This window comes from Prionailurus viverrinus, chromosome E2 (genome assembly GCF_022837055.1).
Source record: "Prionailurus viverrinus isolate Anna chromosome E2, UM_Priviv_1.0, whole genome shotgun sequence".
NCBI classification, from domain to species: Eukaryota; Metazoa; Chordata; class Mammalia; order Carnivora; family Felidae; genus Prionailurus; species Prionailurus viverrinus.
In genome coordinates, this window is record NC_062575.1 from 57,520,366 (window position 1) to 57,536,300 (window position 15,935).

General features: G+C 37.6%; 1 protein-coding gene and 1 pseudogene across 1 annotated transcript; both read left to right on the forward strand.

Annotated features, from left to right (window-relative positions):
* The window catches only part of LOC125153241 (KRAB domain-containing protein 5-like), a 68,962-nt pseudogene that overhangs the window by 42,034 nt on the left and 10,993 nt on the right, over window positions 1–15,935 (forward strand).
* Window positions 5,112–7,061, forward strand: LOC125153149 (zinc finger protein 345-like). The gene has a single exon (XM_047836056.1). The coding sequence runs from the start codon at window positions 5,112–5,114 to the stop codon at window positions 7,020–7,022; it is 1,911 nt and encodes a 636-aa protein (XP_047692012.1). The 3' UTR covers window positions 7,023–7,061.

The following is a 15,935-nucleotide window of genomic DNA, read 5'->3' on the forward strand; positions in this document are numbered from 1 at the left end:
GCAAGGGTCAAATCATCAATTTCAGAGAACTCCGTTTCCAGATATCCAGTATAAAAGTAATAAATGTGGGAATGTGTCTTATGAAACCTCAAATCCTATTGTACATCACTGTATCCTTACTGGAGAGAAGACTTAAAATGCAGCAACTCTAGTAAAGCTTTTAATTAGTCTTCAAAACTTGCTCAACAGCAGAGATTTCATAATGGGAAGAAACCTTACAAATATAACAATATGGCAAAGGTTTTCAGTACCACTCAAAACTTGTCAACATGAGGTGTGATATATACTGGGGAGAAGGCTGAAAAATGTTTTGGCAAAGGCTTTAGGCAGAACTTCAAACTTTGTGACCACCAGAGAGTGCATACTGAAAGAAATATTACCAATGTAAAAAAATTTGACAAAGCATTTAATCGTCATCAACCTTCAACATGAGATTGTCCTGAGGAGATACTTTACAGATGTCAAGAATGTTGACAACGTCTACCTAGAACTGAATTTATAAAACATCAGAAAAACTACACTGGATATAAACCCCAGAAATGTAATGAGTGATGAAAAATGTTTGCTTTCCATCTATATTAAAAAAATTTCTTTATAAAGATAAAAAATTATAGTTGTGAACAATTGGCAAGCTATGTAATGGAATGTGAAATCTAAATAAACTGAGAGAATTCTCAGCAGAAAGAAGTCAGTACCACTTTGGAGACATGATTCTAAATCAGAGTATTTATTATAGAGAAAAATCCAAAATTAAAACACTCAGGTCACTTATTTAGCCTTGGACAACAGAGGTGCTATGGGGTGCCAACCCCTCCACAAGTGAACATCTGCTGGTAACTTGTGAGCCCCCAAATTTAAAAACATAGGTACTTTCCCATGGAAATAGCCTATTGTTGACCAGAAGCCTCATCTAGAACATAGTCAATACCCCATTATTAATATGTGGTCTGTATTATAGGCAGTATTTTTATAATAAAGCAAGCATGAGGAAAGAATATTAAGGAAATCATAATGAAGAGAAAACACATTTACAGTATGTATATATAAATTTGTGTATAAGTGGACCCACACTATTAAAACCCATGTTCTGCAATGGTCAATTGTGTTTGTTAATATGCGTGAAAGAATCAAGGGAAGATGGATGTCTGTCTGGAGAGGAATAATTTTACTGTCTCCTTTTTCTTTTGACCATGATTGTGATTTGTGAGGGGGGGGGGTGTGGAAAATATTATAGGCTTGTGTGCATGCAAAAGGATTTGATTGTTTCTGTCTCTCAGACATACACGGCTGTTGTATGATGGGGAATTCTCTAGTACCAGCTTTTCCATGGAAGATAAAGAACACTGTCATGTACAATGTACGAAGAAAGTCTACATTCACATGCTGTTTGTGGTTGACATATAACTGTGATGTAAGTAACCATGAAATGATCATTCAAGGCATCATTATTTGCATTAAAGTAAGATAGAGGAACATTCTGAATTTTAAATAGATATGACAGTTTTTTTGCAAGGAGATTATGGTGGCTGTTGATTTAAAATTTGCATGCATCTTCATAATAGCAATCGATGGAAGTCAAGAATATTCGGCAGTTGAAATAGAGATGTTCACACATCGTAGGCAAGGATAGCTAACTCTTCCATAAAAGGGTGTAAAATTGTTATAAATCCACATTTATTCAATAATGAGCATCAGTTTGAACAGAATGGAAAGCACAACTCACAGATCAGAGGAATAGAATGGTTCTTGAATGATTGAAAGGGGTGTTTTGACCAAGGATCATATAGTGGTTTTGCACTGGTTTGGTTAGAATGCATTTGAATTTAATATATTTTGAATAAGAACACTGAATGGATTTTAATGTGTTAACTCCGTGTTAATGAATGAACTGTTCCCCTACATCAACATTAGCCTGCCCCACCTTCATTAAGGTTGCAGGTAAACAGTAACACAAAGTATAATCGACCATTGAACAACATGGGTTTGGACTATGTGGGTACATTTATAGTAAGGTTTATTTATTGTACAGAAATATATTTTCTCTTCTGAGTTTCTTAACATTTTCCTTTCTTGAAATTCCTTTATTGTAGGAATGGCATATATAACACATATAACATAAAATATACATTAATTGATTGTTCTTGATCAAATTCTTTGTCAATAGTAAGCTATTAAAATGTAGTGTTGGGGAGTAAAAGTAATACACGGATTTTTAACGGCATGAGGGGCGGGCACACTGAAACTTCCCTACTTTGGCTAAGGAAACAGTAAGATCCAGAAGGCACAGAGAACTCCTGTCAAAATCAACAAAAGCAGGCCCACACCAAGATATATTAGATTAAATTTATAAAATACGGTGATAAAGAAAAACTCTTCAAAGCAGGAAGACATCTTTCACTTATCAGGGAGAACCATAAGGTTACCTCGTGATTTTTCGACAGAAACTTGGTAAGCCAGAAGGGAGTTGCGTCATCTATTCCACGTGCTGACTGGGAAAAATAGGCAGCCAGGAATTCTCTATCCTGCAAAGCTGTCATTCAGAAGGGAAGGAGAGACAGAGTTTCCCAGACAAGCAAAATCTAAAGGAATTCCTCACCACTGAACTAGCCCTGCAGGAAATGTCAAAGGGGAATCTTGAAGTGCAAAGAAGACACCAAAATTGACAAAGAAAAAGGATCCAGAAAGTATATAGAAATGAGAAAACAATTAATAAAATGGCAATAAATATGTATCAATAAATACTTTCAATGAAAATGTACTATACCTTCCAATCAAAACATATAGGGTCTCTGGATGGAATAAAGCACAAACAAAAACAACAAAAAATAAACCCCAGGCCCATCTATGTGCTGCCTACAAGAGACTCCATGTAGACCTGAAGACACTTAAAGATAGAAAGTGAGGGTGGTAGAGAAACCTTTCTCACACAGATGAAGGTCAAAAGAAAGCCAGAGTAGCAATACTTAGGATGGACAAACCAGATATTTTATTCTTGTGTGGTAATTATCCTTGGTACCAGGGTAATGCTGGCCTCCTAAGGTTATTTTGAATGGGTTCCTTCTATTCTATTTTTAAGATTTTGATGAAGCGTGCCCTAAATTTGGTTTTCTTTTTAATGTTTGTTAGAATTGACCAATGAAGGCAAGAGGCTGTGGGCTTTCCTATGCTGGGAGGTTTTTTATTCCAAATTCAACTTGTATATTTGTGATGATCTAAGAAGATTCCTTATTTCTTGAGCCCAAGATTCATTTTTCAATCTTGGTAAATTGTGCGTTGTTTAAAATTACATTTTTTTCAATTTTGTCTAACTTGTTAGTATATCATTGTTGATAGTGATCTGTTATCACACTATATATTTCTGTGGTTATCTGTTGTGAGGTTTCCATTCCATTTCTCCATTTGGTGTTTGAGTTCTCTCTCATTTTTTCTTAGTTAATGTAGTTGAAGAATTTCCATTTCTGTTTGTTTTGAAAAACCTGGGCATTATTTTCTATGTTATTCTTTATTCTGGTCTCTTTTATTTCTAATTTTAATTTTTTGATTTTATTTATTTATTTATTTATTTATTTATTTATTTATTTATTTAGAGAGCGAGCGAGCGAGCATGCAAGCTGGGACAAGGGGCAGAGTAAGAGAGACAGAATCTTAGACTCCTCACTGAGAGTGGAGCCCTACCTGGGACTTGATCCCACAACCCTGGGATCATGACCTGAGCTGAAATCAGGAGTTAGATGCTTAACGGACTGAGATACCCAGGTGCCCCAACTATTTTATTTATTTCTGATTTTTCCTTGGTATTTCCTTCTGCTCCTGTAGAACTGAAGTGGGGCTTGAACTGGCTAACCACGAGATCATGAACTGAGCCAGAGTCAGATGCTCAAACGACTGAACGACCTAGGCACCCCTGTTGTTGTTTTTAATATTTATTTGTTTTTGGAAAGGAGAGAATCCCAGGCAGGCCCTGTATGGACAGCACAGAGCCTGAGAAGGGACTGGAGTCACAAACCATGAGATCATGAAAGCCAAAATCAAGTGTCTGATGCTAACCTACTGAGTCACTCAGGCGCTCCTTAAAGGCAAAGACCATTTTGTGTGTTTCAATAGGTCTATGTATGTCTGGTTCTTCAAAATCAGAGGCACAGTTGTTTTAACAATCATTTCTTGGGGATGTGGAAAAGAGGAGAATGATCTTTCCTCTAAAATGTTGGGTAGGAGTTGCTTTCTGACCACAAGAGTACTGGTACAATTCTCAAGGCTGTAAGGGAGGGTGTCAAAATGCCATTGTGGTACACGCCTATGCTCTTGCTCTACTGTCCAAATGAACTTGAACAGTGTGCCAAAATGCACCTTTCTTTTCCCAGTTACCCAAAATCTGTATGGTGTGTTAAAGACCCCAGATTGATTGATAGGGAGATTCATACATATACATAGATGGATGGATGGATAGGTACATAGATGATAGATTTCTTCATGATGGAGTCCAGGTAAGTTTTATCTTTTTGAAATTCATAACCATTCTTTGGATCGACTTCTTGCCATATAATTATCTATTGTGGGCCTATTTATTTCTATGGGATCAGTTGTACTGTGTCTGCCTTCACTTCATTACTTCTGATTTTAGTCAGCTTTCTCTGTCATTTTGATGATTAGATATAGCTCTGTTGATTTTGGGGGGGTTTCTGAACACCACCTTTTCCTATTGTTGATTTTTCCTATTTTTGGTACATATTTTTCATTTTTGTTTTAGTTATCCTTTCTTCTGCTAATTTTGAGCACATATGGTACATTTCCTGAGTTTCTGAGATGTAAGAGAATGATTTCTGCTACATCAAGATGTGCTACACAATTTTCTATTAAGCTATGTGGTCAGTTCCTTGTGTGCAAGTTTATGCGTCCATGGAAGAATGAAGTCCTGGTGATTTCTTTCAGCTATATTCCTGATGTTCTCTGATTTTAAGGTTCTATATTAGAAGTTGTGAGTACATTTATCTGAGAGTAGTACCTGGAATGATTTTACTTTTGTTATTTGATCTCTTTCAGCTGTATTTTCACCTGGCACCCAGACATTCCTGCCAAAGTCATGCATTGAAGCTTTTTCCCAGAAAGTGTCAATGAGTAGATATAAACATAGTTCACCTGAGAATGTACACTTATTGACAGACTGGAACAAGGGTAGGGAGAGTGAAGGGCACCAAAGATATCTGGGGACTCTTTTTCCAGAGAACGATGATGAATGTAATAAATATGGGGAAGCCTTTTATCAAAGCGCCGACCTTATTACACACAGGAGTATCCCTAAGGGAGAGAATCTTTATAAATACATTGAATGTGAGAAAATTCTTAACCAGTCTTCCAATGTTGTTGATCAGAGGGTTCATGTGGGAAGAAACCATTACAGATGTAATAATCCTGGGAACATGTTTAGTCATTCATCAAGACTAAGCACACATAAGACAACTGGTACTGGAGAGGAAAGTTATATAGGTAACGAATGTGGAAAAGCCTTTGACCACCAACAAATACATACTGGACAGAAACCTTACAAATGTGAAGAATGTGGCAAGACCTTTAAATTCTGCTCAACCCTTACTCAACATAAGTTAACTCATATTGGAGAGAAACCTTTCCAATGTAAGGAATGTGGCCATGTCTTTAAACGGCTCTCAACCTTTACAGAACATCACAGAATTCATAGTGGAGTGAAACCTTACCAATGTAATGAATGTGGCAAAGCCTTTAACCGGCACTCATCCCTTACAAGACATCAAAGAATTCATACTCGAGAGACACCTTACAAGCGTAAGGAATGTGGTAAGGCCTTTATTCATTCACAACCATCTGAACATCAAAAAATTCGTACTGAGGAGAAACCTTACAAATGCCAACAATGTGGCAAGTCCTTTAACAGGTCCTCAGACTTTATTCCACATCACAGAATTCATACTGGAGAGAAACCTTACCAATGCAAAGAATGTGGCAAGACCTTTAACTGGCCCGCATCCCTTAGGGTACATCACAGAATTCATACTGGAGAGAAACATTACAAATGTAAAGAGTGTGGCAAGGCCTTTACCCACCTCTCAAGCCTTACCAACCATCACAGAATTCATACTGGAGAGAAACTTTACCAATGTAATGAATGTGGCAAGGCCTTTAGGTACTTCTCAACCTTTACACAACATCGTGGAATTCATACTGGAGTGAAACCTTACAAATGTAAAGAATGTGGTAAAGCCTTTAACTGGCACTCAGCCCTTAAGACACATCAAAGAATTCATAGTGGAGAGAAACCTTACCAATGTAAAGAATGTGGCAAGGCCTTTTCCCGCCAGGCACATCTTAATGTACATCACAGAATTCATAGTGGACAGAAACCTTATGAATGTAAAGAATGTGGCAAGGCTTTTAGCTACATCTCAAACTATACACAACATCACAGAATTCATATTGGAGTGAAACCTTACAAATGTCAAGAATGTGGCAAGGCCTTTTACCGCCAGGCATATCTTAATGTACATCACAGAATGCATAGTGGAGAGAAACCTCACAAATGTCAAGAATGTGGCAAGACCTTTAACCAGCATTCAACCCTTAGAGAACATCAAGGAATTCATACTGGACAGAAACCTTACCAATGTAAAGAATGCGGCAAAGCCTTTAATTGGCAATCGGCCCTTAAAAGACATCACAGAATTCATAGTGGAGAGAAACCTTACCAATGTAAAGAATGTGGCAAGACCTTTAGCCAGCACTCATCCCTTAGAGAACATCAAGGAATTCATACTGGACAGAAACCTTACCCATGTACAGAATGTGGCAAAGCCTTTAACTGGCCATCAGCCCTTAAGAGACATTACAGAATTCATAGAGGAGAGAAACCTTACCAATGTAAAGAATGTGGCAAGACCTTTAACCACCACTCATCCCGTAGTAGACATTACAAAACTCATACTGGAGAGAAACCTTACCAATATGAACAATGTGGGAAAACGTTTTATCACTGTTCAACCTTGACTTATTAACATAGAATTCATACTAGAGCAAAGCTTCTAAATGTTAAGATTGTGACAGAATTTTAAGGAGTCCTCAACTCTTATTCCATATCAGATAATTCATACCGAAGAGTAATGATACCCATTGGGAATGTGGCACGATATTAAAGCAATGCTTAAACCTGGATTCTTCATCAGAGAATATATACTGGAGATGATTTTACCAATACAAAGAATTTGGCAAGCCTTTTAATCAGTACTCAAACCTCATTCAACATCACAGAATTCATACTCCAGAGAAAAATGATAACAAATGTGGTAAAAACGTGTTTCAGACTGCTCAAGCCTTACTCATCATCACAGTTCCTGTTGTGGAGAGACATTACAAATGTAATGAATGTGGGAAACCTCTAGCTGGAACTCACAACTACCTCAACATCACAGTTATTATACAGGAGTGAAACTGTAAAATGTAAAGAGAGTGGCTGATCTTTAGCTGGAATTCAGTCATGACCCAGTATCCCCAAATGCATACTCGGGGATAATGTATGAATAAGGAAAGACGTTTTTGAATATACACTTTAGAAAACAAACCATACAGAGAGGAAAGTAACCTGAAAGATATAAATATTTAGTCATCTAATTACCTGAACATCAACTGTCAATAAACGTCACAGAATTCATACTAGAAAGGAGTACATTGGTCACTCTATTCAGACCTTATTCTCCACAAAAATACTTAACTATGTGGGATAAAACAAAGTTGAACACTTAGATAATGAATATGCGGGTATGCCTGAAAATAGAGAAGGGGTGGTGTTTTGCATAGGAATAAGTAATTTCAATGTGCTTTTGTTTTACCTTGGCCCTTTTTAAGATGTTGACTACAAGTATTAATGTATTTGTGCTCTGAAATCACTTCACAAAACTCATTGATTCCTAGTGGGTGTTGAAAGTATGTGGCTGATTCTTCCTGCCTCAAAGATATCAGATGCCCTTCCCTGGTAGGTGGGACTCCTGCATACCTGATTTTCCATGGAAGATGAAGGACAATATGATGTACAATCTATGAACAAACCTAACTGGAGAGGTCATTATGTTTCTAACACTGATGTAAGTTATTACGAAATGAGTGTTCAGAACATCATTCTTGAACATTTATTAAAACTAAAAATGTTTCTGAATGTTATAAAAAAAAGTGTTATAGTTATTGGTTTTGTGCAGTCCAGGCACATACTGAGACAACTTCTTACCAGCAAAAGTTAGAACTAGAGAATATCAGTTGATGTGGTTGAAAGGAAGAAACCTTCACACATATCAGAAAGGGAGTAACTAACTCTTCCCTATCATGGCATAGGATTGTACATTGACATCTTTTAAGAATTACCTCAGGTCTCAAAGAGTTTTAGTATGCAAAATTAAGGTGTTAACAAAATAGATTTTTATAAGATGTCTCCTTAAAGCCTCCTGGTAACCACAAAGCAAAACCTGTAGTAGATACACAAAACATAAAGAGAAAGGAATCAAAGTACACCACTAGAAAATCAACAAATCACAAAGAAAAAGACCAAAGGGATAAGAAAGGGGCAAGTAATTCTACAACAACTAAAAACATGGAAAACAATGACAAGAGTAACTCCATCCATACCTGTGTCAATACTTATTTTAAATATAAAGGGACTAAATTCTCCAACCAAAAGATATATTGCCTGAAAAGAAAGAAGTACACAAATTAAGGATATGTGCTGCCTTCAAGAGACTCACTTCAGCTGTAGGAACACACTCAGGCTGAAAGCGCAGGTGTGGAAAAGATCTTCCATGCCAATGGAAGACAAAAGAATGTGGAGTAGCCATGCTTCCATCAGACAAAACAGACTTTAAGCCCAAGACTGTAAGAAGTCACAGTGCATGTCCTTACAAAATAGAGGGGTCACGTCATGCAGCGTTTTTAGTTATGTGGTGTTTGGCAGAATGGCAATAAGGTGTTCACCCATTTTTGTTTGGGAAGGACACCAAGAGTGTGTTCGTGTAACTCATATAGTGTTTAACACTTTGAAAACCCACACATTTTTCCACTACTCTTGGTGGTGTTTGTGTAGGCACCTGAACTGTAGCTTGTGTAATGTTTATGAACATCTGTATCTTAGGAGTCTCCTAAATGGCTAGTTGATATTCAAAATCCTATTCCTGAGATTTGATGGTTTGGGGGGAAAAAGAACCCTGAATGACACTTTGAGAAACACCTATTGCTTCCAGGTTTTGATGAGTGTGGGGAAAATAACTGTTGCAGTGAAAATCTGGGAATTTTACTGTAACAAGTGGCCAATGGTTTCTCAAAACCAACTTGTAGAGGCTAATAAATCTTTTCCACAGTATTCCATGCTAACTTCTTGCTGTAATACACTGCATTTTTTTCCTCTCACATGTCAATGAATTTACATTGTTATCTGATGTTTTAAGCCCTCAAATAAGTTATTGGTCCTTTCAGGCAGGTTACCACAATATCACTCTAAAATTCCTAACATTCATCTCTGAGGATTTTTTCTTTGTATGAAATTGCCAATCATCACTTTTTATGGATCACCTTTGCAATACTTGTGATAGTGGATATATTTCATGTTGGGTTCTTTCTGAAATGATAGACAAAAACCTGAGATTCTACTTTGCTCACACTTTGTAGAACTGCAGTACTTGTTACTAAAGGTTTTATACATTATATATGTATTCACCAAATAGAAAACATGAATCCTTTCATGAATCCTTTCATCCTCGCATGTATTTAGAATTTGTCTGTGTTACATTAAACCAATAGATTTGTATATTCATGTAGTGTCTGCATTGACAAGACATTTAATTGTGTTTATTGCCTGAGCTACTTAATAATCTTTTTGTGCATCAGATAGTTGTGTTGATGTGGTCAAAGTTTGATACATTAGAGTTATTTATTTTTAAAAACTAGTTTTGTTTGTTAAATATATATGTATATATATAAGGTGATATATATATATATATCTTTTATAGTTTTTTAAAGCAATATAACAAGCTTTCCCTAAAAAAAGAATAAATAGAGGGGCACTTGGGTGGCTTAGTCAGGTAAGCTGCCTACTTCCGCTCAGGACATGATCTCGTGGTCTGTGAGTTTGAGCCCCACATTGGGTTCTGTGCTGACAGCTCAGAGCCTGAAGCCTGCTGCAGATTCTGTGTCTCCCTGTCTCTCAGACTCTACCCACTCAAGCTTTGTCTCTCTTGTTCTCAAAAATAAACAAAAAAAAATTTTTTTAAGAAAAGACGTAATAGAAAATAAAAGTCAATTCAACACAAGGATAGAACTTTGGTAAATATTTGTCCGCCCCACATAAAAGCACCTAAATATAAAGCAACTATTAACAGACAAGAATAGAGAAAAAGGCAAGATATATTAGCAGGGGACTTCAATACTGAACCTTCCCATAATGAGTAGATTGTCCAGACAGAAAATCAATAATATCAGACTTCAATGCCATTAAGTAGGTGTCTTACAACATTCCATCCAACAAGTGAAAGAAACACGTTCTTCTCATGTACATATGGAACATTCTCTAGTATATGTTATATGCTGGGTCACAAAATCAATCTTAATAAATTGAAGATTGAAATCCAATGAAGCAGGGTGCCTGGGTGGCTCAAAAGTGTCCAACTCTTGACTTTGGCTCTGGTCACAATCTCACAGTTCTTGGGTTTAAGTCTCCCATCAGACTCCACAATCACAGTGTGGAGCTTGCTTGGGATTCTCTCTCCCTCCCTCCCTTTCTGTCCCTCCCCTGCTCGTATGCTCACTCTTGTGCTGTTTATCTCCAAAGGAACAAAATTTAAAAAAAAAAATCATGAAGTATCTTTTTCAAACACAATGACATAAAACCAGAAGCCAATTAGAAGTACAAAACAAGAATCTCAAGTGTGTAAAAACTCAACAAAATGTAACATTCATAAAAGCCAAGACTTGAAAAACATTTGTGGCCCCATCAGAAAAGTAGATAATGTGGTATGTATATAAGGTGTATGCTGGCTTTAATTCACAATACTGTATTGCCTATTTGAAAGATGCTAAAGGGAGTAGCTCCTAAAACTTATCACACCCAAGAAATTTCTGTGAGGTGATGGATGTTAACTAGATTTATGGTAAATACTTTGCAATATATACATGTATCAAATCCTTAAGTGACACATTATATTAGACTAAGGTGTACAACTTCTTTCTGAATAAAAGTAGGAAAAAAAACTTAAGCAGACTAGTGGTTGTGCATACATAAGGATAAGGGAATGAGGGTGGTGACCCAGAATATATTTGCCTCATGAAACCTTGACTTTTAACCTCACAAGACCCTGAACAGAAAGTAAAGCCAAGTCCACTGAAATTCCACACTTATTAACAACACAATTGTGTGAACATTTGCCCATAAAATCATGATGACTGGTTATGGTAGTGATAGAAAACAACTACATTAGGCATATCATGAATTATAATATGAAAATTATAAAGTATATGCTTATAAAATATTTAAATAAAAAGTAGCAGTAATTCCTGTCAATCAAAAATAGCTAGACCTTCAGAGATAACTATTTTTCAAGTAGAGGTGGATCCTCCCTCTTATGCAAATTCAGAGTGTATGTGAAATTGCACTTGAAATTGAGTAACATACAGGTGCTAAAATACCTTGTGCTTGGTTCAATGTTTATATAAATATTGTCACATCAAACTTATTCTCAACTTGCTTTTCTTAATGCTACACGAGGGTGGTATTTTCACACCAGTAGAAATCGATTTCACAAAAACAAAAATGCATCATATACCATGGTAATTGTAAAGAAAACATCCTTTTTCCAACAGTTTCTTGTTTATGTGCTTACATAGTTGAATGACTATCAACATCTCTTCTAGTGAAAGGCTGGCCAATACGGCCCTCCCAAATATGGCTGTGAATCCTCCTGCTTCACCCTGGCCTCACCTGAGAATCACCTGGAGCTTGTAGTTAAAGCAGCACCGATGCTCTCACCCTGACCAATAGACAGACTCTGGCAGGGGGCATAGGTGATGCTGGTTCTTAAAACTAGCCAAGGGATGTTTATTGTAAACCCAGGCTGATAAGCACTTCTGTGCTTCCAAGTTTTCATGTGCATATAAATCGTTTGGTGTCCCAGGTCCCACAGAAGAAAAACCTGTCAACCTTGCTTGGTTCCACTACAGTAAAGGAAAATGACGACATTAGAAATCCTGCAGGTTTCTGGGGCACCTGGGTGTCTCAGTCGATCAAGTGTCCGACTTTGGCTCAGGTCATGATCTCACGGTCTGTGAGTTTGAGCCCCATGTCGGACTCTGTGCTGACAGCTCAGAGCCTGGAGCCTGTTTCAGATTTTGTGTCTCCCTCTCTCTCTCTGACCCTCCCCCATTCATGCTCTGTCTCTGTCTCAAAAATAAACATTAAAAAAAAAAAAAAAAGAAATCCTGCAGGTTTCCAGTGAAAATCTGGACCAGGGAAGATCATTTCCACTCTCAATACACAGCTGTCATTTTCCTTGGTTCAATATTTATATTCAAAAACAGTGAAAACAGCAGGGAAACATAAGTTGTGGGCTATGTACTCCATGAAAAATGAAATCCAAACTACACTATTCACCAAAGTCTGAAGTCATTCTATAGCCCTTAAAATGTATGGTTCACTGTTATTAATGCTTTATTGTAAAGATTTTAACCCTTATGATTTTATGCACGTGGACAAATCTGATTGCTTTTCACTGATGTTAACAGTGATGATCTTTTTTTAGATGTTAACAGTGATCTTTTTTTTTTTTTGAATGTATTTTTGAGAGAGAAAGAGCAAGTAGAAGCTGGAGAGGGGTGGAAAGACTAGGAGATAGAGGATCTGAAGCAGGCTCCATGCTCAGTGCACAGCCTGATGAGGAGCTTATACTCACAAACCATGAGATCATGACCTGAGCCGAAGTCGAATGCTTAGCCAACTGAACCATTCAGGCACCACCATGGGATAATATTTTTATTGAAGAGGACAACCATAAATATTCCCCCAGATGTTTATTCTCCAAGTAGGTTCCAAAACATGGCCCTTAGGCATCACCTGAGAACGTGTGAGAAAGGAAAATTGGGGAGTTACAGCCTAGAAGTATTGAAATGGTAACATGGGAAGAGACCTAGAAATCTATTTTATAAGTGCTTCAGGTAAATCTGATTCAAAATAAATTTGACAGTCTCTGCAGTAACTAAATCAAAGGTCATCCCTGAGTTATACACATTAAAGGTCACTGTTAGGGGTGCCTGGGTGCCTCCATCGGTTGGGCATCCGACTTTGGTTCAGTCATGATCTGACAGTCCGTGCGTTTGAGCCACACATCGGGCTCTGTGCTGTCAGTTCAGAGCCAGGAGCCTCCTTTGGACTCTGTGTCTCCCTCTCTCTCTCTGCCCCTCCCCCACTCATGCTCTGTCTCTATCAAAAAATGAATAAACGTTAAAAAAAATTTAAAGTCACTCTTAGAAACCTGTGTTTGTGGTGATGTTAGTGGTGTGATACACACACACACAACATACACATTTGCTTTATTCATAAATAAGTCTGACTCTAACATAGTCTGGTTCAGTTTTCACATCTTCCATGTCTCATGTTCCTCATTGAGCATGCTGGAATCACCCAAAAATACACTAGTCCTCAGATTCTTTCATCAAATAATACAAATTTACATGAATTGGAATTTATTCAAATATTTCATCAAGTAAGATATGAAACACATATGGCCACACATTAATTAATCAGGTATAGAGAATTAGCACTCCATTTGCATACATGATAAATTCTTGTGAATCTGGGTAGGCATACTCTAAATTTCAGGGGATTTTTCATGACCTCTGATTCCAGTGTAAGGCATGATGTCCTTAGTGTCAGATGCCTTGAAGCACTTCAGGTTACACTGGCCATTCCCAACCATCTCACGTATCCACCTGTGTTACAGATACGTTCTTAGTTAGAGTTGTGGTTTGCCAACGTTCAGGTCCATGAGATGAAGAGAGAGGGGCCTTGAAAAGGATGGCCTTCCCTGAATGAAACAGGAGTGGTTGCAAAATAAATTCCCGAAGTCCCATCTGATTTATACTCCCTCCTTGCTGCATGGAACACAGTCTGATAGCTGATGGCGGGGCACACATCTGTGGCCATGAGAGAGCAACTGTGAACACATGGCTGCAGGTGGACAATACCACAGGGAAGAAACGGAGAAGCCAGAGTGCACCATAGGGTATATGAGCCATTTTATCCGACATGGGCATCTATATACTCACTGTATGCATACTAGAAAATATACATCTTCCTTTCTACAAAGTACACATTGGCCTTTTCATGGTATAGCAGAACACAAAACAACAGCTACCCCAAAATGCATCGTTATCATCACTTGTTCCAGTGTTAAATGTGAGCACAGCCTGGTTCCTAACTTCATGGTGTCAGTCTCTATAATGGACAGACATCCTCTTTCTGCTCCCCACCAGATGGAGGAAAAAATGCTACGTGAGCTGTGCATAAAGAGGGGCATCTAGCCTTAAAACTAGGTGGACTGTATGAGGCAGAAATACTCACTGCCTATGACTGGTGAACTGCTCCTCAACTAATCAGTACTTTGCACAATCCTCAGACTAGAACACATCATGGAGCTCAAGCAGGACAGTTTTCTGCCAGCTGTGGATCAGCTTCAGTGGAATGTCATCCAACTACAATCGCTCAGACTGACATGGGGCTAGTGACACATATAATAGTTGTTATACCTTTAAGATGTTTTAAGTAATCTCTAAGGGAACCACAATGAAAATACCTACTGATAATACATTCACCAATAAATAGATGATGTAATGGATTCTATTATTCTAACAATTCCCGTAGACATAATACAACATTCACTGACCACTAACCAAGGGAAGAAATACCCAAGGTGAGTCACAAAGGACGCATGGGTAATATTTCTACAGACAAACACATAGATACTTTTAATGGCAAAGGGAACAAAACCAATTCATATTTGAGTTACACTCACATTGTCCAAAAATGTAACGAGTTGAAAATTGTCACTCTATAACAAAACATACAGGTAAAAACAAAACCACACCTAAATAATGCTGTGGAAATTTCTATACAAAAGGAAGCATATTATTATGGAATTGCAAACCAGAATAAGAGAAAATATAACCCAAAAAATTCTACATAAGAAAGATGAATTATTTAGAGGACACCTACTATAATTTTATTTTAAAGTTTACTGATTTTGAAAGAGACAGAGCACAAGGGGGGGGGGGGGGAGGATCAGGGAGAGAAGGAGAGAGAGAGAATCCCAACCATGAGATCATGACCTGAGTTGAAATCAGGAGTTGGATGGTGAAGCAATTGAGACACCCACGTGACGCTGTGTATGTATAATTTTAAAGTGTGACTGTGAACCCATGAAGAAAGGAACATTTTGAATTATTGGCATGTGTTCATGGACAATGAAGGTGTAAAGAATATTCATTAAAATCTCCCATGGAAAGCTCTCATGAAAACTTTTATGAATTAAGCACTTAAAAGACCTTAAATGAATTATGTTAATAGTTCCGTCCTATTCCACATAATTTAAGGGTATCACCCATCCTTTAGAATCCAGCAAACAAAAAGTTTTCATTTCAGTATTTTTAAGTTTGTATTAAAAGTGTATTTTGAGAGAGAGAGAGAGAGAGAGAAAGAGAGAGAGAGATAGAAAGCGGCAGAGGGGCAGAGAGAAAGGGAGGGAATCCCAAGCAGCCTCCACTCTGTCACTGCAGAGCCAGGCATGGGGCTTCAACTCACAAATCATGAGATGGCGACCTGAGCTGAAATCAAGAGTCTGATGCTCAATCCCCTAAGCATTTCATAATAAACAAATACCATCAAAGTT